General features: G+C 46.4%; 1 protein-coding gene and 1 long non-coding RNA gene across 15 annotated transcripts in view; one reads left to right on the top strand and one right to left on the bottom strand.

Annotated features, from left to right (window-relative positions):
• PTPRS (protein tyrosine phosphatase receptor type S) overlaps positions 1 to 12,177 on the top strand; it is a 106,300-nt gene extending 94,123 nt beyond the window's left edge. For all 14 annotated transcript variants that reach the window (XM_085517354.1, XM_085517358.1, XM_085517355.1 and 11 more), the window contains 11 exons: positions 425 to 548; positions 3,078 to 3,253; positions 3,811 to 3,930; positions 4,057 to 4,211; positions 5,734 to 6,019; positions 6,454 to 6,632; positions 6,829 to 6,955; positions 7,038 to 7,163; positions 8,283 to 8,437; positions 9,183 to 9,318; positions 9,831 to 12,177. In XM_085517354.1, coding sequence (XP_085373480.1) covers positions 425 to 548; positions 3,078 to 3,253; positions 3,811 to 3,930; positions 4,057 to 4,211; positions 5,734 to 6,019; positions 6,454 to 6,632; positions 6,829 to 6,955; positions 7,038 to 7,163; positions 8,283 to 8,437; positions 9,183 to 9,318; positions 9,831 to 9,899 — 1,653 coding nt within the window. In that variant the 3' untranslated portion in view covers positions 9,900 to 12,177. The remainder of the gene's footprint in view (positions 1 to 424; positions 549 to 3,077; positions 3,254 to 3,810; positions 3,931 to 4,056; positions 4,212 to 5,733; positions 6,020 to 6,453; positions 6,633 to 6,828; positions 6,956 to 7,037; positions 7,164 to 8,282; positions 8,438 to 9,182; positions 9,319 to 9,830) is intronic.
• Positions 11,858 to 22,241, bottom strand: LOC107325509 (uncharacterized). The gene is made up of 5 exons (XR_001559697.3): positions 22,095 to 22,241; positions 21,442 to 21,565; positions 14,889 to 14,966; positions 13,860 to 13,930; positions 11,858 to 12,701 (listed from the first exon to the last, which is right to left on the bottom strand). It is a non-coding gene; the product is annotated as an uncharacterized LOC107325509 (long non-coding RNA).
• Positions 22,242 to 23,183: the final 942 nt, after the last annotated feature.

The following is a 23,183-nucleotide window of genomic DNA, read 5'->3' on the forward strand; positions in this document are numbered from 1 at the left end:
CATCATTTCATAAATACCTCCTGCTGTGATTGTCCCTGTTGTTCTCTCCCAATTGCCCACTGTTTATCAGCAGCAGTAGCTCAGGGCTGTAACTAATGCAGCGCAGCCACCACTCTGTGAACACAAATAGGATTCGGGGCATCTGTTTTGCAGCCTGAAATTGTACTGATGCGTTGTGCCAGGGAAGGAATTTCCTCTGGTGCTGCTCTGTGTGCTTGGGGCAGAGGGTCATGGGGTGGAGTGCGCTGTGCTGGGGCTGTTCCACAGCAAAACTCTGCTCTGGAGGGAAGAAAATGGTGAATGCTGCATTCCTCAGCTAGATCTACAGAGCCACGACCTGTCCTACGTGGAGCAAGGTACTCAGAGCTTGATTTGTTCCTTTTCTCCCCTTTCACTCCTGTGTTTTCCTTCCTGACTCCTGCAGTCCATTGACCCCGGCCAGCAGTTCACCTGGGAGCACTCCAACCTGGAAGTGAACAAGCCCAAAAACCGCTATGCCAATGTGATTGCCTACGACCACTCACGTGTCATCCTGCTGCCCATCGAAGGTACGGGAGCAACATCTGCTACTCCATGATATCGCTGGGCTGATGGTTCTGCTCTCAGAGCATATCCCCTGGAGTTTAGAAAGCAAGAAGTGCATGTGTCAACCATGTTTGTTACGTTCTGATACTGACATATTCCCTGTAGCTGCAGTCTCTCATTTCAAAGGCTGCTTTATCAAGAAACTGCCTTCACTTTACTTAGAGATCCTTGTGATACACTTCTGACTAACAGGAAGAATTCAGACCACATAGTGCTTTACAGAGAGCAGGAACAGGGCAGTGGGTGGCGGTGGATGTGAAATGCATCTGTACAGCAGATGAATGAGAAGTAGGCACAACGCTAATTGCACAGATGTGTGTGTCAGCAGCATGGCAGAGATGCGGCCGCTGAGTTGTACAAATGTAGAGCTTACATGATACATAGCTCCTGCTGCAGTGCTGTCCCTCAGGGCTGAAAGTAAGGGAGATGTGGTGTTAGCCTGGTCGACCATCAATTGTTTCCTGTATCTTACGTAAGTGATGGTATAGTGAGAAAATTTACATTACATTTTGCTCTTGATGAAATGCACACTATGGTAAGAGCAGATTTTGGTGGAGAGGAGATGTAGTTTTGTGGGGGATCTGCTTTGGTTGCTGCTGCTGAGCTAATATTCACCTTTCATCATCTCACGGCTTGTGTGGCTGTGCAGATGGGTGTGCTGTGTGCGGCCGCTCTGCATTGCCAAGAGCTGAGCATCTGAGCAGAGAGGATGTGCAAACAGCCCTGTGGTGGATGCCCTCCTAGCAAGGGAATTGCTAGAATAATCTCCTCCTGCCGGAGTATCTCTGGGGGACTCATTTGGTTCTGAGGTCACAAAAAATCATGATTTGCCATAAAATGAACCAGTCTGGATTGTTCTTGTTTGCCATTACAGGATGTTAAACATTTCTCATTGTGGAGCTGGCTGTGTTTTGCTAGCTTATTTTTCTTCTGAGATTAATATTGCATGAGCCAAGGCAAGCCAAGTCCTTAAAAAGTTGCCTTGTCACTGAAGAGTACAAGTGTAGAACTGAAGGACACTGGGATGAGCTCTGCCCTCAGGAAAACAGAGAGCAGGGATGGCTGCAGGCATAGCTGGGATCGATGGCAGCCTGTGTCCAGAGGGTTAATGTCTGAATACCTGAGAGGTTCTGACTTGTCTTGGCTGTGTCTTAAACTGAGCACTGGAAGATGATAGGGGTTGGAGGAATTAGTTGCTGCTTTCTCTTTGTTTTAAATCTGGCATTGTCAGGGCTGCAGATTGTCTGCTTGGTCAGGAAGAAGTAGTGGCTTTAAGTCAGTGACTTCTCTGTAACTGGGCCCTGTCATGCAGCAAAACAGTGCAGGAGCTCATGGCCACCATTTTAAATTACAGAGTGGACCCAAGGGGGCTGGAGAGGAGATTAATTCCAGAAGCTCAGCCTTGATCGTGTTCCTGCTGCCGCTGCACAGCCACCTTCCCCTCTGAAATTTCAGATTGGGAAGTAATGGGGGAGGGGAACCCTCCAGAAATTTAATCAAAAGCCATTTTCACCAGCAGCTGAAATTACTGAGTACCCTTGAGGACTGGCAGGCAATTCAGTGTGGATCATACCTAGCCAATAGAAGAAGCAGCGCCTATTGCTACAGCCAGATGAGGACTAGCAACCCAATTGCATATTGGTACAGCTCCCCACCCTGAGCTCCCCCTCGGGACACAGGTTAAGCATTCTGTGCTGAATTAATCTTAGGTTGGCAGAAACCTGCCAGGCTGGCCAACTGCTCAGCTGAAATTAGGAATGGGCCAGTTTTCCAAACAGTCCAAATTGTCCCTGCCAGTCTTGGAGGCTCTCTATAGCTGATCCTGAGTGTGTGCCAGTGTCCATTTTAACTTCAGAGCAGCTTTCTCCTGCCACATCCCAATCACCCTCTTCACTCTGGCACTACCTTCTGCCACTCATAGCAAAGCCCTCAAACAAGGATGCAAGCAGGCAGCTGTAACTCAATAGCCTGTAACTCATGCAAATAGAAAAAATAAAAATGACAGCAGGCAATTTAAAGCAAGTCAAAGCCTGTAATTTCAAAGCCTTTACTGGCTGAATCCAGCCTGGATTTATTCCTTACTTTGTCCAGCTGCAACTGGAAATAGGCTATGGACTGTACAGTGCATCAGCCAGCTGCGTTCGCTACCACTGGGTATTCTAGAACATGGGCTTCTTTTGTCCTGCTTGAGCCCAGTGCAACAAGAGCCTTAAGCCAGTGCTTTTGCTCCTGTTAGCAACATTAATAGAAGAATATAGTTTTGCGGTTTGATCTTTGGTTTCCTTAACAACTTCTGCTAGGAGTTTTGTCTTCAAGTAATACAGATCTCTACCTCCAGCTGGGAAGAACTTGCAAAGAGCATCCCAGCAGCTGTGAAGGCTCTGGTATTTTTGCAAGGGAATTCTCTCAGACATTATAACTGCGAAGACCACCTTGTGCTTTCAGTCCTGTCCTGCACAATCCACTGACTTGCTTTTGATGATTTAATACAGGAATTGTGGGCAGTGATTACATCAACGCCAACTATATTGATGGTTACCGGAAGCAGAATGCCTACATTGCCACCCAGGGACCTCTGCCAGAGACATTTGGGGACTTTTGGAGGATGGTGTGGGAGCAGCGTTCAGCTACTATTGTTATGATGACTAAGCTGGAGGAGAAATCACGGGTAAGATGCTTGAGAGGGATGATAGGATTGGTTAGTCCTAATCCTGGGGGGCTGGATAGTTGGGCTGTAGGAAGGGTAAGTCTCTTTGATCTGCAGCCCACACTGATGTTGGTGGGGGATCTCTACCTTCTTAGTCAGCACACTGAAAGTTCAGTGGTTTTCTCCTTAAAAATAAAATGACTCACCCTGGAAAGCAGCCTTTGCAGCTTCAAGAGAAGGGGAAACTCAGTCCCATCGTTTCATAGGTCTGCCTTGGAGTTAATCTTGTGGCACATTTCGCATTCACTTCTCTTGTTTAATGAGCCCCAGTAAGTTCACTCCGATCTTCAGGATCATTCTAGTCCATTGTCTGCCTGATTGATGTGGTGTGTCAAAAGCCTCTGCTTAGTCAGTAGGAGCTTTTCGTGCCAAGTGTCTCCCTGTTGTGGTACTCCAGAAGGAGACTTTTCTTGGACCTTCCCTCCTGTCTGCGAGCTTGCCAGCTTCACCTGTGACTTTAGGCACCTTTGGAGTGAGCTGTTCTGTTCCAGCATTCAGCAGTGACTTCTGTCTTCCAGATAAAATGTGACCAGTACTGGCCAGGTCGAGGTACAGACACCTATGGGATGATTCAAGTGACATTACTCGATACCATTGAATTGGCCACATTCTGCGTTCGAACATTCTCCCTTCATAAGGTGAGCTTTCTCCTGCTCCTGTTTCTTTCCAAGAGATGGGCACATTCTCCTCCTTACCCAGCGTGGGCAAGATACAACACTGTGCTCCTACTGCACATGACTCTTGGAGGACTTTTATCTTTGCAGAATGGCTCCAGTGAGAAGCGGGAGGTCCGCCAGTTCCAGTTCACAGCATGGCCAGACCACGGTGTACCTGAGTACCCCACCCCATTCCTGGCTTTTCTGAGACGAGTGAAAACCTGCAACCCCCCTGATGCTGGTCCAATTGTGGTGCACTGCAGGTACTGATTTCCCACACCTAGCTCTCGTTAACTCTTGTTAGCAACAGGCACACCCTGTGCTGTTCTGGCATCTGCTTTTGCGTGTAGGGGTTGTTTCTTGTTACAGCAGGGAATGAGGAGGTTCAAGTGCAACCTTGGAAGCTGCTCTGCATTGCTGAACTGGCAGTTGGGAAGCAGAGGTGCCTGAGCTGTCAGAGGGATGGCTGACAGTGATTGAAAGACCTTTTCTTTTTTTTCTTGAGTGCTGCAGCCGTTCTGATAATGACAAAGTGACAGCCCCTCTGGGCAGGTAGCATTCCCTAATTCAATTTACAAGCCAAAGAAGAACACTTGCAGTCTCAACTTAGATAAAGCCCTGCATTCCTTGGGAGGTTGCAGAGGAGCCTGCAGGTTACTCAGCACCGAGGAAAGACATCTGAATTGTACAGGCTGCTGGGGAAGCTAATCCTACCTCTCCTAGAGAATGCTATTTAAACAGTCCTTGTAAGTGGGCAACTTATCACTAACCTTGCAGATGGCAATTATAGCGCACCTCTCCGAAAATGAATGGAGAGCTGTCAGCTCCCAGTGTGCAGGAACCAGCTCCCACATCAGCTTCTAAATTCTTGCCAAACCTCCTGTCACCTGCTTGGTTCAGGTGTAGGCAGTCTAATTAATGGAGATCAAGGGGGCTTTGTGGAAAAAAGGAGTGCACCAAACAGTAAAACCCTTTGTTAGCAGTGGAAGTGCGTAGACCCACAGAGCCCTGCTGATTCACAGATGCCATTACATGGAAGTTTGATGTTACCTCAATGCGCAGAAACATTTGGGAAACAAGGTGACGCATGTTACTCATTACAACATCAGTTGTTTCTCAGCTGCCGAAAGATTTGAGTGCTTAAATGTGCTTTTTAAGCCCTTTGATTGTGCTAGCCCTTTGTTCAGGCCCCCTTCCTAGCACTGTCATAGTTGTGTCTGCCAGGAGAGTCTTGTCATGAGGATGTTACAGATAAAAAGGTGATAGAAGTGGGGCAGGTTGGCATGGAAAGGTAATAAGGTGTAGCTTTACAGCCCCAGTTCAGCACTGTATTTGTGCAGACTTGGAGGAGCAGTGACTTCATTGTCATTACTGTCCTGCACTGCCCCAAATCATTGCAACAGTTTGTTGTTTTTTAGTGTTTGTTTTTTTGTTTGTTTGTTTAATGAATGCAGTAAATTGGGATGAGTTGGAACCAGCACAGCCAATTTGATTAGGCAGGTTCCCTTAACACAAAAGTCCATGGAACAAATGGACTGAAACATTTAGCTATGTTCTGGTTCCATGAGAGTTCCTTTGCCTCAGTTCTTCAATTAGCTGTGTTCACAAGGCTTCACTTCCTTCCCATTTACTGTGTACTGTGCACTGCCTGCCTTGTGTCCATTTCTACCCCATGATTACTGTGGTTTGTATCAGAAGAAGACTCCTTACTTATGGGTCTCTCTTTGGCATCTCTCTTCAGTGGGAGAATTCTCCATCACTCAGTTTCATCCCTTTTATTTTCAGCGCGGGGGTTGGACGGACCGGCTGCTTCATTGTGATTGATGCCATGCTGGAGAGGATAAAACATGAGAAGACAGTGGACATTTATGGGCATGTCACCCTCATGCGGTCACAGCGGAACTACATGGTACAGACAGAAGACCAGTACAGCTTTATACACGATGCCTTGCTTGAGGCCGTTGCGTGCGGCAACACAGAAGTCCCAGCTAGGAATCTCTACACATACATCCAGAAGCTGGCACAGATTGAAGTTGGAGAGCACGTGACAGGCATGGAGCTGGAGTTTAAGGTAAAGGCTTGAATGAGGGCAGTAGTGACTGGGGAAAATTCTGCATTCCTCATGGGAGCTTTTTTCCCCTTGGCACTCACGCAGCAGACAGGGAACTTTAAAAGGTTGACAGGAACTCATTGGTTCCATGTTAGAGAAGTAATTACTCTTCTGACTCCTGCCACTGCAATTCCCAGGGAGAATGAGTTGTTGCTGTGGGAGGTTTGTCTTGTCATTTGGAACCCACACTGAATTTACTCCCTCCTTAGACTGGGTTTTTAAATGTTTTGTTGGGGGAATGGTGTCACATTCCATCCTCCAGAAATGGAGGGCAGACAAGGTGGAACAAAATGATGGAATGTGGAGGACAAGGTAAGCAGGCTGCCGTGCAGCCCAGGCAAATGTGGGGCAATCAGGAGTTGAATAAATGGTTGTGACTCTGCTTTTGCCTTCAGCGCCTCGCCAACTCCAAAGCCCACACCTCCAGGTTCATCAGTGCCAATCTCCCATGCAACAAATTCAAGAATCGTCTTGTCAACATCATGCCCTATGAGACGACGCGGGTCTGCCTTCAGCCCATCCGAGGAGTGGAGGGGTCAGACTACATCAATGCCAGCTTTATTGATGGCTACAGGTAAACAGCACCTTGTTGCCCCCCATCACGGTCAGGGTGTGAACTTAGTAGACTGTGGTTCTGAGGATGCAGAAGGACTAAGGGGTGAACTAGGCGCCCTAGCACTTCTGTTTTCCTGTTTTTCAGCCTTTGCGTGTGTGTTGTGAAGCTTTTGTCCAAGTCTTGACCCATGGCTCAGGTTTGTGTTCTGTTTCAGACAACAGAAGGCATACATTGCTACTCAAGGGCCCCTGGCAGAGACCACTGAAGATTTCTGGCGGATGCTATGGGAGAACAACTCCACCATTGTTGTGATGTTGACTAAGCTTCGCGAGATGGGGCGGGTGAGTGTGCTCTACAAAAGAGAGTAAGAGGGAAAAGCATGCAGCACTGGGGCTAACAGAGGTATTTCTCTCCTCTTGACAGGAAAAGTGCCATCAGTACTGGCCAGCAGAGCGTTCTGCTCGATACCAGTACTTTGTAGTAGATCCCATGGCTGAATACAACATGCCTCAGTACATCCTACGAGAATTCAAGGTCACTGATGCCAGGGTAAGTGCTGTAGAGTGTGTACTCTGTGCTTGCAAGGGGAAGAGCAAGGAAGGGGTAGGTTGGAGTGGTTCAAATGTGTGTGGTAGGACATCAGAGTTAAGATAGTATGGTTAGGTTGAGGTTGGAGTTGATGATCTTGAAGGTCTTTTCTAACCAGAGCAATTCTGTGATTCTGTCTGGCTTACAGAAAGCAAAGCAGTTTCACTTGGCCCCTCTAAGACTGAGGTGTAAATGCTTCTGGGCTTATTGTCAGTGCAGGAGAGATTAGTTGTGATGGGGAACACAACACCCAACCACAGATAAATTGTACTTAAAAAATTGAATGTAGTTTTCTAACCTCTGCTCACTAATCACAGCAGAGAGTCCCTGTCAGAAATACCCCAGGTTTGTATTTTCACTTTCAGCTTATTTGAAACAAAAGCAGAAAATACTGTCTCCTCAAACAGCTAATAATAACACAGGCTTGCAGAGGATGTTCTTTGCCCTAAAGAAAACACATGCTTCTCTCTGCTTTTCAAGAGGAGCTACTGTTACAACATTCAGAGGGGCACATTCACTCAATTTTATATTCAATGTCATATTTCTCTTCTGAGGGAGCATTTCAGTGCCTTCTGAGACTTGTTTAGCAGATGTAACCCTCGCTCTCAAAGCAGCTTCCCCTGCTATTGAGGTTGTCAGAATTGTAGAACCCGATAATTCTATTTGGAAGGTTGAGAAGGAGGATGCTTTGTCAGTCGTGGTAGAACAAGATTTATCTTCCTGTCAGCTGTAATTCTGACACTATGGCAACTCTTCCTGAAGATTGATAGAGGGGCCATAACCTCACCTTGAATGTTCCTTTGCTGAAGACTCCATCTGTGCAGTCTTTGCAGTGGTCGGAGCTTTTAGGACACCTGCCAGGAGTATAGATCTGCACTGACAAGCCAACTCCAGAAATGTCAAGTGCAAGATGAGCAGCTTCATCATTATATATTAATTTCAACACAAAGCTGGTTTGACTTTTTGTGTCCCCTAATGAACTACCAGCAAAATGTGTAAGGCGCATGGAGGGGAGGGTTGCCTTTTGTATTTCCTCACACAGATATAGAATGTTTTGTCTATTGTTGTTTTCTTCCCCAGGACGGTCAGTCACGAACTGTTCGTCAGTTCCAGTTCACTGACTGGCCAGAACAAGGAGTGCCAAAATCAGGAGAAGGTTTTATCGATTTCATTGGACAGGTACATAAGACCAAGGAACAGTTTGGCCAGGATGGCCCCATCTCTGTGCACTGCAGGTAGGCATGTATGAACAGAAACATGTAATTCATCCGAGGATGCAGAAGAACTGAAGGAACTAAAATGCTAATTTTAGTTTCTATTTTTCCTTTTCTATTCCGTCTTTGGCTACCCCAAAAATCTGCCTGCCAAGATTTTACTTTTGCCAAGCCTTCAGAGCTGGGCAGTGCTTGCAAGAGTTTTCTAATCAGATGAGGGGTATGAAATGCTGATGTTCTGCAGGACAGGGGCATCAGTGTTAAAATTATGCAATTAAATATCAATTAGGTATTTTATTTCCAGTATAAGTCCATATCTAACACTGCTAGCCTGGGTTTGCTGATAGCAAGAATTGCATTTTCTTCTCCCTGGGCAAAAGAAAATTATTTAATACAAAAAGCCTGATGTTACATATTAATAACAATTTTCATGCTGAATGCTGTTTACTGCTACCCAAAGCTATTGTTGTTGTTTTATTTGTTAGTCTCTCAAACAGTTGTTTGGGTCACACACTTGGACGCTGTCCTCTTAGAGGACTGACTGAGGCTTTCCACTTCTAGTATGTTTATGTTCATAAGGCATGGCCTTGTCACCCTTATGTATGTACCCTATCATAACCTCATTGCAACCTGCCCCCAACAGGGCCTTGGAAGCAGACAATCTTTAAGGTTCCTTCCAGCAAAGCCGTTCTATGACACAGGAATGCATTTCAATGTAGTAACGTTTTGTTTGTTTGTTTGTTTTTTTCTCCTCTCCTTTCTTCAGTGCTGGGGTGGGCAGGACTGGAGTGTTTATCACACTGAGTATCGTCCTGGAAAGAATGCGTTATGAGGGTGTTGTAGATATTTTCCAGACAGTGAAGATGCTGCGAACACAACGACCTGCTATGGTGCAAACAGAGGTAAGGTGGAATGGCAAACCCTTCCTCTGTCCCGGCTTAGGGGACCTTTGCAAAGCAAAATCCCTTAGCTGAAGGGAGGAGGCTTTTTGTCTTTTTAACTACATGCAAACACTTACCTGAAGAGTAAAGCAAGCCCAGGCTGTACTTCTGGTTTCACATATTAAAAAAAGCCAACAACAGAGTTTATTTTATAAAGTTTCCTGAAAATTTAGTCCCAGCCTGCCAGCTTTGATTCTCATCTCATCTTGCCTCTGAAGTAAGGGGCACTCACCTGCCTCTAACCACAGCCTGCTGTGGCTACAGGGACAGGAGGGTGGTGACAGGATGGCTGCTGTGTATGAGATGCACAAGCAATAAAGGGGTTTCTCTTCCCTGTGGTTCATTTCTCTTAGAGAATAAATGCGTCTGCACGTAGTTACTACCGTGGTATATGCCAGCTGCTAAGCAGGGCAGGTATCCTGAATTCTTTTAATCTCCAAAGCTGAAGCACTGCTTCTCTTTTTCATTTGCAGGATGAATACCAGTTCTGTTACCAGGCAGCTTTGGAATATCTGGGAAGTTTTGATCACTATGCAACATAAAAAGCCATCTGTTGTGCAGACTCTACCAACCACTTAAGTCCTGGAAGGCCTCTTTTGACCCAGGAGGAGTGCTTGAACTTACAAAACTGAATCAGAAGAAGTACCTTTTCATCCAGACAATGCGTTGGGGAGCAGGGGGAAGGATTGAAAGGAACACCCCTTCAGGAACTCCATGTTGTAACCTGGACCGTGAAGAGGCAGCTCAGGAGATTGCTGAAGGACTGCTTTAAGTGGTGAACTGCTCTTGTTACCTCAAGTGGTGTTCGCTGTGGAGGATTGATGGACATCATCAAAGAGATCCAGAAGCTAAAATACACCCTGCAAAACGTTACCGCTGGAGAAGGGAAGGAAACCGACTTTGGTTACATCATTAGAGTTCAGTTTATTTACTAATATAGTTGGCAGTCTTTAAAGGAAGTCACTTGCAGAATTGAAAGTGTTCTGTAAAAGTTAAGGAATTAAATTTCAACAGTTAGGCAAATGTAGGGTCAGGAGTTCTTTTAGCTGGAGTCTTAATAACCTCAGTATCAACGGTGGGATAATTCTGGGCTTACAGGCACCTTGCAAACAGCATTCACTGTGTGCCCCTGCCATGCGAGAGGTTTTATAGCTCACGCTTTGAATACTTAGAACATTCCTCATTTCTTCTAATTCCAAAATTTATTTTTTAGGATATTTAAAATTAGAGAGAGAAAGAGAGAGAGGGGAAAACTCAGCCCTGGCCATGGCACAGCCCCCTCCCCTTGACACGGGAACACAGGCGGAGGTGGCAGCTCTGCTGGGCTGCTTTCGCTTCCCTTTTCAGCACATCCAGCTCCAGGGAGGCACTGAGCAGGCAGTGGTGGGACAACCCAGGACAGAAAGGAAGCCCCTTTCCCACTCTCTTTGCACATTCACATAACCCCACTTCTGCTGCAAGCAGCTGTGCTACCCCACCAGTTCCTGCCACAGAAGGCCAGAAGCATCTCTCTGAAAGGAGCCAGAGAAGCACCCTTAGGACACTTCTATAGCCCACTGCTTCTTGCTGCCAAACCTTCACCTCTGGATGCAGTGGCTCTTTGGGAGCAGTGCAGAGATGCAGAGATTGCCTCAGGACAGTCCCAGTACCACTTCACACCAAGCCCATGGGCACAGCTACGAACAAGCCCTAGCTGTATAAATAACTGGGAAAGATCAAGTAAGATGCATTCAATGGCATATACTGTGAGTGGCTTTCTTTAAAGTGTCGATGTAACTGTAACAAGTGACATTACCTTTTTTTTAAATAGTGTATTTTTTCCTTTTTTTTTTTTTTTTTTAAAGACAAAGAATATCAGTCAATGAATTTAAAAGAAAAAAAAAATGCTTATTTGTTCATATTATGTTCAAAGACAGTCTATTTTTTCACTGTAGAAATGTTACGTGTAATGGCTGTGATATATAAAAATGCAGTGCAAATTGCTACTTCTACATATTGCTTTTCTACCATTTAAAAGGTTTAACTTGCTCATGTAAGAACAAAATGTCCTTTCTGGATTATTCCTTTCTGTTTGTTTTGTTTAAAATCTCAGACATATCACGTGTCTTTGGAAGGGTGTGAGATCAGCAGGCAGGCCCAGACCTGGTGGCAGTGCCAACCTCCTCCCCTTCAGCTGTGGCCGTGCTGCTCCATCCTACCAGGGCCAGGGGTGAACTGGGAGATTAAAAAAATTCCAGTGTCTTAGGACTGAAAACAAAAGGGCAGCAGCTTCAGAGCCACAGCACACGTGGGCAAGCATGCAGCTTTGAAACATCAGCAGTGTAATGGAGGTAAGAGCCTAACCTTGTCTGTGCACTAGGGTGAAGATTGGAGATGTTTAACAGGAGTACAGGACAAGGAGTCTCCTTGCAGAAGTGCACAGAGGACAGCATGTGTTGGAAAAGATGCACTGCCCAGAGCACTGCTTGCTTGTGGCTTTTTTATTTTTCTAGAAGGGGTAAATATTGTCATTGAGTGCTACCCAGAAAACCCCACAACAATCCATTTCCCATCTTTAACTGAAAAAAAAAGAACAAAAGGCTTCTTCGAGATTTTACTTCTTATTTGTGTGAAAGTTGCCCAAATTTCTAAGTATGTTGCAGCAAAATCTTACTGGAAGAGTCGGGGTGGGGTGGGGGAAGGTTTTGTTTTTTTTTCCTTTGTATGAGAGCAAAGTGCTGTTGCTTTCACACTGTTATTTCAAACTGAAACATTAAGTGGTTTTCATACCACAGTGTATGTAGATATATTGACTTTGTATTAAAGGAAGATTGTCTGAAAGGCTGACTGCGCCCATTTGTTATTAGGAGTGGGCAGTGAATGAAGCAGTTGCTCTGTGTAATGCAGCAGCTGCAGAACCCTTTTTTGCTGGCATATGCATCCAGGTACCAGGTTGCCCTTCCTCTGCCATGCTTAAATTCTTTCGGAAAACAGACCACTCTTATGAGCGGAACATGCAATTGCAAAGAAACAACCTCACTTGGAGAGCATTTAACTAAATAGCTGCAGTGACGCAGCATATGCATACTGTTAGTTTGGGTATCATCAGACTCAGAATGGTATGGAGTGGAAGGGACCTGTAAGATGACCTTCCAGACCCTGCTATGGGCAGGGACACCTCCCAGCAGACCATGCTGGTATTTGAAGAAGAATCACACTTTCTCAGAGCTGAAGGTCGTAGTTGGAAGCAGGTGGATGGGGCAGATGGAGATTTCCCCCATTACTGCTGGAGGTTCCCATATCAAGGAAGAGGCAGCAGGACTCAGCTCTTCCACCGTTGTGGTCAGTGACCACACTCCCATTACCTGCAACACAACAGGACAGCAAAGCTGAAGCATGAAGTTTAGACACATTCTCAGTTTTAACATGAGCCACTCAAAGCACTAAGTCAAGTTAGTCCATCTGAGCCAGATGTGCAGCCATGAACCAAACCATGGTCCTGTTCCAGGTCTCCCTGACATCACAGTGTGCTCAGTCCAGTGTGAGCACTGCACTTCTTCCATGTTATGGCAGACAGAGAAATGCTGAGCAGGAAAGCACCACAGAGCTGGAAGCAGTGGGAAAGCAGTGGGACAGTGAGTGTTTCTGCATCAGGTTTCCCCCTCTTGCCTTTGCAGATGCGCTGAGCCAGCACCAGCCCTCCCTCCTTACCAGAGCAGCACCATGAGCGCTTTGGCACCCAGTTAAAGGGAAAAGAAAAATAATTATAAGAGAAGGATTAGCAGAACTGTGGAAGCTGTGAACTCGGAATGACGTCGCTCAGAATGCTGTTACTCCACATGATGGAGCAGGTGGAGATTCAAAGTGGTAGCACAGGAAGAAGAAGGAAAATAAATATCTCCCAGTTTATAATCACATCTTGTGTACGTGGCTACCTGCAGGCAGCTACATGAACAGCAAAGATGTTTTTTACTCAATCTCTTGGACTCCAGGATCATCTAAAGCACTGAACCCTACACAGCACAGTTACCTTTCATAAGCCTTGCCTCTGTCACTGTGTTGGCTTTGAATATCTCTTTATCATTGAAAAATAGAAAGGAAAAACTGATTTTCCTTTACAGTGCTCAGCCTCTGTGCCTCTGTCGTACGCCCACCTTGTCTCCTGTGCTCTCAGCAATGCCATCCTGGTCCCTGTGATGCTGAACGTTCTCATCACTACTCTCCAGTCTCTTCAGTTTCGTTCTGCCCTTTCTTTGAGCTGTGCCACCATCCCCCATTTGGGCTGCAAACCCCTCAGTGAACACAAATAAATGCCACATGGAGCAGAGGGAATGAGTGGCAAAAAGAAGTGGAACAGCAGCTGAGATCTAAGTAAGTAAATGTCCTCCCTATCCTGAAATGAAGAAAACAAATAAATACAGTAGGAGGGCAGATAGAGAAGCAAATCTAAAGTGAAATCCCAGAGCAAGACTTAGAAGAGTCAGGCTTACAGAAGCTGCAGCAGTCCAGTAATGCTGACTGACCCTGTGATGACAGCCCACAGCCCTTCAGCAGCTCCTCTTCTAGCAGACGAAGGCACACAAGCATTATTTTGCTAGGAAGAAGAAAAATCCATGAAGGTTTTCACCTTCTACTTTCCACTGCATCAGTCCATGCAAAACTTGAAATGCAGCAGAAGAAACTCATGGTGCGATTCAGCAGAAATCATCACAGGTTGCAGGATGCCACAGTGCAGCTCCACGGTGCCCAGCCATGCAGTGAGGAGCACATGGAGTGGGGGCTCCTGTCCTCACAGGGCTCTCCATGCAGGCAGTGCAAGTCTGAGACCTGGCAAGCAGACAGTTGGCTTAATTAAAGCCCACGTGACAGCCCAGGAATGCCCATTTTCAGCCAGGCAGTTCCTTGTTTCTTATTGATTCACAGATCCTTTTTTAAAAGTCTCCCTCTTCTTTTTCTTTAATGTAAGTGCTGACAGGTAGCTTTGACAGCATGTTTATTAGCTGTGCTGGGACACGTTGGAAGAAATAAATCACTGCAGGTTGTATTTTTACAGAAAAGGACTGTCAGCGAGGCTCCAGGTCTGCACTGTTACTACTGCAAAGGGCAAACCCCCCCCCCTTCCCCCCCCAACACACACAGTTCTCATTCGCACCACACTGGGCAATACCACCTCATGCATCACATCAAGCTTCATCTGCATGGGCCTGGCTGCCAAATCACCTTGGGATTGATTTGCAACAGCCCCTCTGTCTCTGCACAACCCTAAACCAAGAGCCCCTCAGTCCTCTGCAGCACAACAAAGACTTTAAAGTAAATGTAACAATAATTTACATTCCAGAGGAAAACGAAAAGCCTTTCTTGGTTAACAGAATTACCCAAGAGGCAAACCAGTTCCCAGGCCAGGAGAAATTCTTCATTTTGCAATACGCTTTAATTATACCAAGAGAAGCAGTAACAGAATGAGAAATCAATTCCTTCTCCTAAATAAGATGGCTGCAAATTCCAAGTTTGTAACTGAGCAGATGTAGAATTGAAATGGAAAAAGTAAATACCTGAGCAGGCACTGTGAAAATCATCTCAACAAGTTCACCCACTGGGAAAAGGACATGAGGAGACTGTTCCCACATCTCCTGATAAAGAAACCAGAACAAATTTAATCACTTTTATTACAGTGGTGCAACCGGCATCCAAACAGACACATGCTTCCTCTCCCAGCATCCACAGCTGCACAGAGCCTCTCCCACAAGGCAGAGCAGCCCCTCAGCCAGCAGAGACCATTGCTCACCAGTGAAGAGGCAGCTCGGTGCAAATCCACCACCTGTGGGCCCTGTGGCCATCCTAACAGCAGCACACACCTGGCGCCTTGACCTCTGGGGACTCCCAAGGACCATCACTGAGAGGTGAAGGTTCTGCAGCAGAGGACACTGAGCACAGAACGTGCTCCCCAGGGCAGTGGGCACAGCACTGGGATGCTGCTGTCAGACATGGGGTTTGAGTGGCTGTGTGGAGCCAGAGGTTGGGTTCGATGACCCTTATGAGTCCTTCCCAACTCAGGGTGTTCTGTGATCCCACCAAGCAGGAGGGGCCCTCAATGTTCCCCAGTGTGGGAAGATTGGATGGCACCAGGCTGTGCTCAGTAGCAATAGGTCCTTCTCCAACAGACTGATAGCACACCCAGGTACACCAGGCTGGCCACACATAAACAAGAAGGTGATTGCTTTGAACCTCCCCCCACACACAGCTGTGTTTGACATTTGCACTCATTCACTGTTTGCAGCAAAAGCAGATTATCAGATTGTTTCAAAACCAGGAAGATAGCTGAAGTCTGAACAATAGTGAAGCATTTCCATTTAACACCAGCACTCCTTCTGCAGCCATTTACCATTTAATATATTCATCTCAGTCCATCTTTAATCTGCCTATTTTTCTGTTCTGCCTACTAATCTGTCCGTCCACCCATACAGTAGAGCAGTAACTCTGGATCCCTTTGCAATTTGCACACAGATCAAACCCCAGTGTTGCTATCTCATCACGCCTTTATCTCTTGAAAGTCAGACACGTATGATTTCCTTCCAGTCATTAAAGAGACGGATTCCTGATTAACAGAGTTGGGCACTCCATCCATCTGTGTGCACACAGTGATGCATACACACAAGCACACACGTACTTGCAGATGGCAATCCTAGATTAATAGGTTACACAAGGACTTTATCCCAGGCTTACTGAGGATAATAAACCCCTCTAAAATAAATAAATAAATAAATAAATGGACAAAAATGATTAGAAAAATCTTTTTGTCTTTAAACACATAACATTCTGTCAGAGCTGCTCATAAGGTGTTGTTTGGGAAACTGCTGGACGTTACTAACTGAGGTTCCATCTCTGCCAGACCCTCCTCTCACCTCTTTCTGACCAGGAAAGCCAAGGATGCCCCAGCGGAACCATTGGCTCTGTGCGGAGGTTCTACATTTCCAGGGTTCACCTCTTCCAAAGTGGGGGGTGGGCAGAGGGGAGTTGTGAGAAGTCCGCTGAGAATTTCCTCAACCAGACTCAGGTTGCTGTCGCTGAGCTCCTGGTTTGGGTTCAGCTGCTTCTTCCTCACAGCAGCACCAGACCCAGCCTTGAACCACATCCTTCATTTTCCTTTACCAAACCCATGTGACAGTGATGAGGGACAGACAAAACAACCCAGTAGAAATGTGTAACTGGGGATTTTGTTTTTAATTCAGACCATTACAGCAACCTAATTCGCTTCTGCAAAACTCCAAATGGAGCTTTCTGAATTAAACTTTACTTTGGCTTTCAAACTCCATTTACAATGGTACAGTTATAGCAACATGCCTCAACAAAGCCCTCTTCTTCTGCATCAGAGAGTCATCAAAGTTGGAAAAGAGTTCTACAACCATCACCCACATCCTTAACACCACACCTCCACACTTCCAGAAAGAACATCACCTTTACTGAAGGCATCTACACTGTGTTCCAAAAGCCACCAAGCAGAACCTCCAGGCGGGGGGGCTGGGGAGGCACTGGGGATGCAGAGACACAAAGGATCCCTATGACCAGCAGCCACCAGGCTTCCAGGACACAGGAACAGCACGTGACACAGCAGCAGAGACCTTCTGCCTGGCTTGTGAATCCACACAACCATTTAAAATACAGAGAACTGAAATAACATTTTCCATAGCATCACATTTAGCAGATAGAAGATGCAGCATGGATTTAGGCAGATTCTTACTTACAAAATAGAGAAATATGGGTGTAAAACACAGCCACCTTCTCTTCACTTGTAAAAAATCCCCCCAAACAGTGCAGAAAAGCACAGGACACACAGCACCTCACCAAACCATAGAGCCAGGAATACAGCAAGTGACAGAACAGGGATTCACCACCACCATAGCACAAAGACAGTGGCATTCTAGGGAGGCACAAGGGGACAGCACCAAAGCCAAACAAGATGGGTGGTTATTGCCCATCAACAGCAGCACCAACAGCTACCGACCTACCACAACCATCCCATAACGCCAACACAACCAACTTCTATCCACCCATCCATCTGCATGGAAGGAGATGTTCCCGGTGCCTGAACAACAGTGAGAGTGAGCCTGGAGCCCAGCAGAGCAGCTCCAGCAGCACCTGCTCCTGCTCACGGCTGCAGCCAGGTGAACCAATCTTCTTTGATTCTGTAACTGAAAGACAAGCAGAAAGAAAATCTGCTACAGCTGTCACACAAACATCCGACCAACGAGCAGAGCCCCAGTGTGCTCCCAGATTTAGGGCTCCGATTCCCAGAAAACTTCCCCTCCATGCCAGGCCCATGGCTCTGCTTGGGGTGTGATTCATGGGGTTAGGCAATCAATGAGAAATTCCTTGTACCAGAGAAAGCCCTTCAGCAAAATTGCACTCTCCATGTTTTCACACAGAAAGCAAAACATCTGCCCCCAATCCCTGCACCGCCACTCAAGCAAAGTATCTGGTAACAGCCATGCAAAGCAGGATCTGACTATAGAATTGTTTTGGTTGGAAGGGACCCATAGAGGCCATCTGATCCAACTCTCCTGCAGTGAACAGGGACACCCACAGCTCCATCAAGCCCTCAGGGTCTTGCCTAGCCTGACCCAGGGATGTGGCACCCACATCTCTGGTCAACCTGTACGTGTGTTTCATCACCCTCAGTCCTTATATCCAACCTAGAACTTCTCTCTTTTGATTTTAAACCATTTCCCCTTGCCCTATCCCAGCAGATCTTGCTGAAGAGTCCATTCCCTTTCATCTTACACCCCCCAAAGTCTGACACTCTGACCCTTTTTTTGCAAGCTAATAACGATAGTTTAGCATTACTCTTAAGGAGCAGCAAGATCGACAGGTCTCATTCATCTAGCCGGGATGTTTATTCCACAGGTGAGACCTCTCATGTAGAAGCATGCCGAGCACTTTCCTTGTTTCCTCAGAGAAGATCAGGCAGAAACAAACCAGCTATGGGTCTCATCAGTATCACGGATCAGTGTTAGTCCACAGCATTGCCTGCAAACACAAACACTCCCAGGATGCAGAGGGAAATGTTTTTGTGTTGACTTCAGGTGTCTGACCCACCTCCTGCTGCCACCCCACTGCATCCCACAACCTCCAGGGTTGTGTTTTACATCTCACCTCTTGGCTGCCTGACAGTTACAGAGGACTTTTTTTGAGGCTGAAACCTAAAATGATTTCAAAATGATTTTCAGTCCCTCCAGGAAAAGCAGATTCAAAATGCTGCGTCATTTTTTATCTAAATATTGTTTAAATTTTAAAAAAAGGTGAAAAAACCTAATTACGTCTCTGCGTGGAAGATCATAAATCACATAATTACAATGGGAACCTCTGCATCTTTCCAACAGACTAAAAGCAGTCTGTGGAGTTCTTATCTCATTACAGTTTAATTAAGAACTATGTTTGAGCATCTTCTTTTTAATTATCATGGAGACCAGATGACTTCTAATCTTTTTTTCTTTTCTTTTTTTTTCTTTTCCCCACCCAAAATAAAGGAGAGTGCAGACCAAACGAGGCTCAAATGAATTTACAATTTGCTCTTTGGGGGACTTTAATAAAATTACTCCACATAGAAGATTAACACTGATGTAGTGAACTTCCAAAGAGAACATTTGGTTCCTTTCAATTAGCATCATGTAACTGCCAAGAGCTGGGAAGCGGATGCTGAAGTGGCACCTTTTGGGATGGGGAGAGGACAGGGTGCTGTTGGAGCTGCAAATGGCTCTAAAATCCAGAGTCCTGGAGACGATGGAGCAGCCCTGCAATGCTCCTCTTCCTTCCTCATGGCCGGGAAAGGATTTCCCATCAAGCAGGACTGCATGCTGTGCTCAGCACTGCTGGCTGCCATCACCCACAGTGAGGAGCTGGAAAGAGCACACACGTGTGTTTTTTTTTAAGCCCAGCACACAGCAAACACCTTTTAATTCAATTGGTTGAGTCGACACAGAGAGATTATTAGTTTTCAGTAAGATTTCATTCAATTAATTAGCTTGAAAATATCAGCACAGCCAGGCGAGCAAAGAAAAACAGAGATAAATCCCTGCCTTAGCACTGCTTCATCTTTTAAAGGCAATTAACTCTTAGTTATTAGCTTTTAATTAGGGAATAATAATGACACCATTAATACAGTTTATTATACTTGTCAGCAGACAGCTGTTCCAAACAGATTTTATTATCAGATCTTGGCGGCTTTTGTCTGCTCCACTCCCTCCCTTACAGAGGCAGCAGCAGCTCCCCACGTCCCCCACAGCCCCAGGAGAGTCCTGCAGGTGCTCACAGCTTTCATTATTAGTGTGGGCTTTTTAACCCCTCTAAAATGACTTCTCACTCAATGAATCCCAGTGGCAGCAGGACACAGCCATGATGGTAACTCACGTAACTCTGTGTGTCTTTGGGGGAGATGCAGGACCTGGAACAAAGCTGGTTTCACACCTCAGCTCCTAACATCTGAGACAGCATCCAACTCATAGAATATTTAAGATGCCAAAAAAATTCACTGTCTTGTTTTGTCTTCGTCTGAGCTTAACCATCTCTCTGGAAGCACCACGTGCATTTAGAACACAGTAGATACAATTTGGAAGCAAATAATCACGTTAAATAAAGCAAGCATTCCAAATAAGTTTACCCATTCTTAATCTCATTCCACCCCACTGCCAAGTATGCATCTGTGCAAGAAGGCAGCTGCAAATACCACGTAATACCTTTCTTTCCTGCTCCAAATTTATCCTGAAACTTCAAGTCCTTCTCTAAGAACTCTACTGCATCATCACTAGCAAACTGCCTCAGGTTTTCATGGATGCTTTATTATTTCTTTGTCTACTGCACTGCTAAAATAAAATATACAGAAGGCTCCTAATTATGCACTCTGCCTTACTCACAGGAAAGCACATGTTCACATTATTTTCACTGTCATCCTTTTCCACGGTGTCCTAACATCTCCCTGGCAGAGGCTGCAAACTACTCCCAGGGCACAGGTCTGCGTTTTACAGCTCCCATGTCAGACAGCCTCTAGCCCCATCTTGCATGCAGGATGCTGCTGTAACACAAAAATGTGATGCCATACATTTCCCTGATTTACTCTGGAGTTAATAAATCACAACAACACTATTGGCTAAAATACTGTGTTGGATTCCAACACCTTGCTTTGCATTTATTTTTTTTTTTTCCTTGCTCTGGATCAGAGGAAGCCCAAAGGGAAATCACCAGGAGCTTGGAGACCCAACAAAGTGCCCCCCAGCACCAAAAGCTGCTCATGGCAGCATCCTTCTCCCCACTCAACACACTGCAGCCAAGTCCCAAGGAAAGAAATTAACCTGGTGTAGGAAGAAAGCAGCTGGGAGAACCTATTTGCAATTTCCTACAGGAAAGCAAAGAGTTGTTAAATTGAAAGTAAGGCTGTTAAAATGAAGAAACTTTCCCTACTGAGAGTTGACATTAAAAAATGGGCGGTAGGAGGGAAGGATGATAACCACTACCATACAGATTTAGAAATAGAGGCTCAGACAAGTGACGAGCCACGAGGCAGCAGCAGGAGCACCACCACTGCTGGGAAACTCCAGCAGGACCCAGCATCTCCCAGCAGGCAGCCCTGCTGCCACAGAGCAATCCGTGCCTCCGAGGAGCCCATTCCATGCTTGCTGCCCCCTGCACTGACAGCCCCCAGGTGCCAGGAGCTGCGCTGTGGGCGTTGTGTGCATTTGTAGCTGTACAAACCTTAGAGCTCAGAGCTCTGCTTTGTGCTCTCACTGGTGACTAAGCCTGAATAATTTAGGAGAACTTGGTGCAACTACAAAACCTTCTCAGCTGAGGGGATTTTTCTGCTCAACTGTATCCAGGCAGAAACTGGGAGAAGGAGAACAGCAGACAAACTGAATGTCATCCAGGTTTGCCTCCTACATAAACCTGATACCCACGATCACATGAGACAATTCATGCTACTTTTCTGAAGTAGAATAAGGAACTCAAAGGAGATGTTTATAAGGAAAGTGTATTCTCAGCTATACTTAGTGCTCTGGCAGCATCGGTGCTACTGACAATTTGCCTTTAGCTTTGGCACTGCTGTTTGGGAACACATACCTGTGCTGGAGGGAAGTCTCAGCCAAAGTGCACAGAAGACACATCCCACTGTTTCTCAGTGAATAGCTCAATGCAAACAAACCAGCCACAGCCAAAGACATCCTTGTGAGGCAGGATCAGGGCTCTGTGGAAGTTCACGGAATCACAGATCCACACGGGTCAGGATTGGACCCCAAAGCCATTCCCTGCAGCAGCTGCACAGGAAGGCACCCATGGGGATCAGAATATCTCCAGGGAAGGAGACCCCACCTCTCTGGGCAGCCTGTGCCAGGGCTCTGCCAACCTCACAGCACAGAAGTTCTTCCTCATTTCTGTATGGAACTCCCTGCCCTCATCCTGACACTGAGTATCATTGAACAGAGCCCAGCCCCATCCTCCTGACCCCCGCCCTTCAGGTACTGATCAGCACTGATCAGGCCCCTCCCAGCCTTCCCTTCCCCAGGTGAACAGCTCCAGGGCTCTCTGCCTGGCCCCATCAGGAGGTGCTCCAGGCTCCCACCATCTCTGCAGCCCTCTGCAGGGCTCTCTCCAGCCGTTCCCTGTCTGCCTGGAACTGGGCAGCCCAGCACTGGGCAGAGAAAGGGAAGGAGCCCCTCCCTTGCGTGCTGGCCTTGCTCTGTGCAGTGCGGAGCCATCAGCCCCCATGACTGCACCTGTGCAATGGAGAGAAGGGTTAATGGAGTGGCCTTCACTCCTCAGAGCCACTGCCATGCTGGCCAGGAGGCTGGGCACTCAGCTCTGGCTTTACCACGGTTCTTTAACAGAGAGTCAGCTCTGAAAGGCACAGATTTTCTCACCACAATGGACCTGTCACAGCGACAATTATATTTAGCAGCAGTGGTTCAGCTTTGCCTTTCAAGGCCGCTGATTATGGCAGTAAATAGAAGCACATGAGGGGGGTGAGGGGACGCTGACAGGCTGCAGTCATGCTGCTCTGCGGCTGCAGGAGCCCAGGCATGCTGTGGCCTCAACGAAAGGAACCCAAGGGGACGTTCCTCCTCACTGGGCTCTTGGCAAGGAGCAGAGGGGTTGAAAATGCTCCCCAGACCAGGGCCAGAGACAGCAGATAGAACACATGGAAACAGCATAAGAATAAAAGCAGTATGTCAGAGGTGGGGGGCGGAGGGGTTCCCCCATTTTTCCAGTCAACTGCCTGCTGAGAGTGAAATATTGCCATGGTTCTGTCAGTGCTATAAAACCAGATGTGATGTTTGGCCTTTCTGCTCAGAGAGTAGATCTTTTAAAAGTGTTAAAAGGGCATCCAAAATCAAGACAGGCTCCTCTAAGTGCAAGGGCATCTGGGATGCCTTCCCAGCATCATGCAAGTATTGGGAACACATATGGCAATTTAAAGAAGAAAGAACCTTAAATTTAGACTCACCTGGAAGTAGTTATCATAGGAAGGGCTGGAGGGTACATTTGTGCTGTGAGGCACTGGGGGTATGGACATCTCAATCCCAGGCAGAAAAAAATACCAAAATGAGGACATCCTCATAACTTTGGAAAGCAGCAGAGGAATCAATTTGGACAAAAAGGATTGTGGCCTTGATTTTTCAGAATGTTACAAGAAATGAGATTAATAACAGCATTTCATAAGCAGCCAATTTTCTACACTCAGGAGTAAAAAAAATATAATCTTGTGATGAATCATTTCTGTAAAACAGAACCATCCCTGTGCAGAGGATCTGATCTGTTCCTCACTACGCACTGACAGAAACCTCACACGGATCACCAACGCAGGG

This window comes from Coturnix japonica, chromosome 16 (genome assembly GCF_054131305.1).
Source record: "Coturnix japonica strain WE chromosome 16, WE-NBRP24, whole genome shotgun sequence".
In the NCBI taxonomy this organism is placed as follows: Eukaryota; Metazoa; Chordata; class Aves; order Galliformes; family Phasianidae; genus Coturnix; species Coturnix japonica.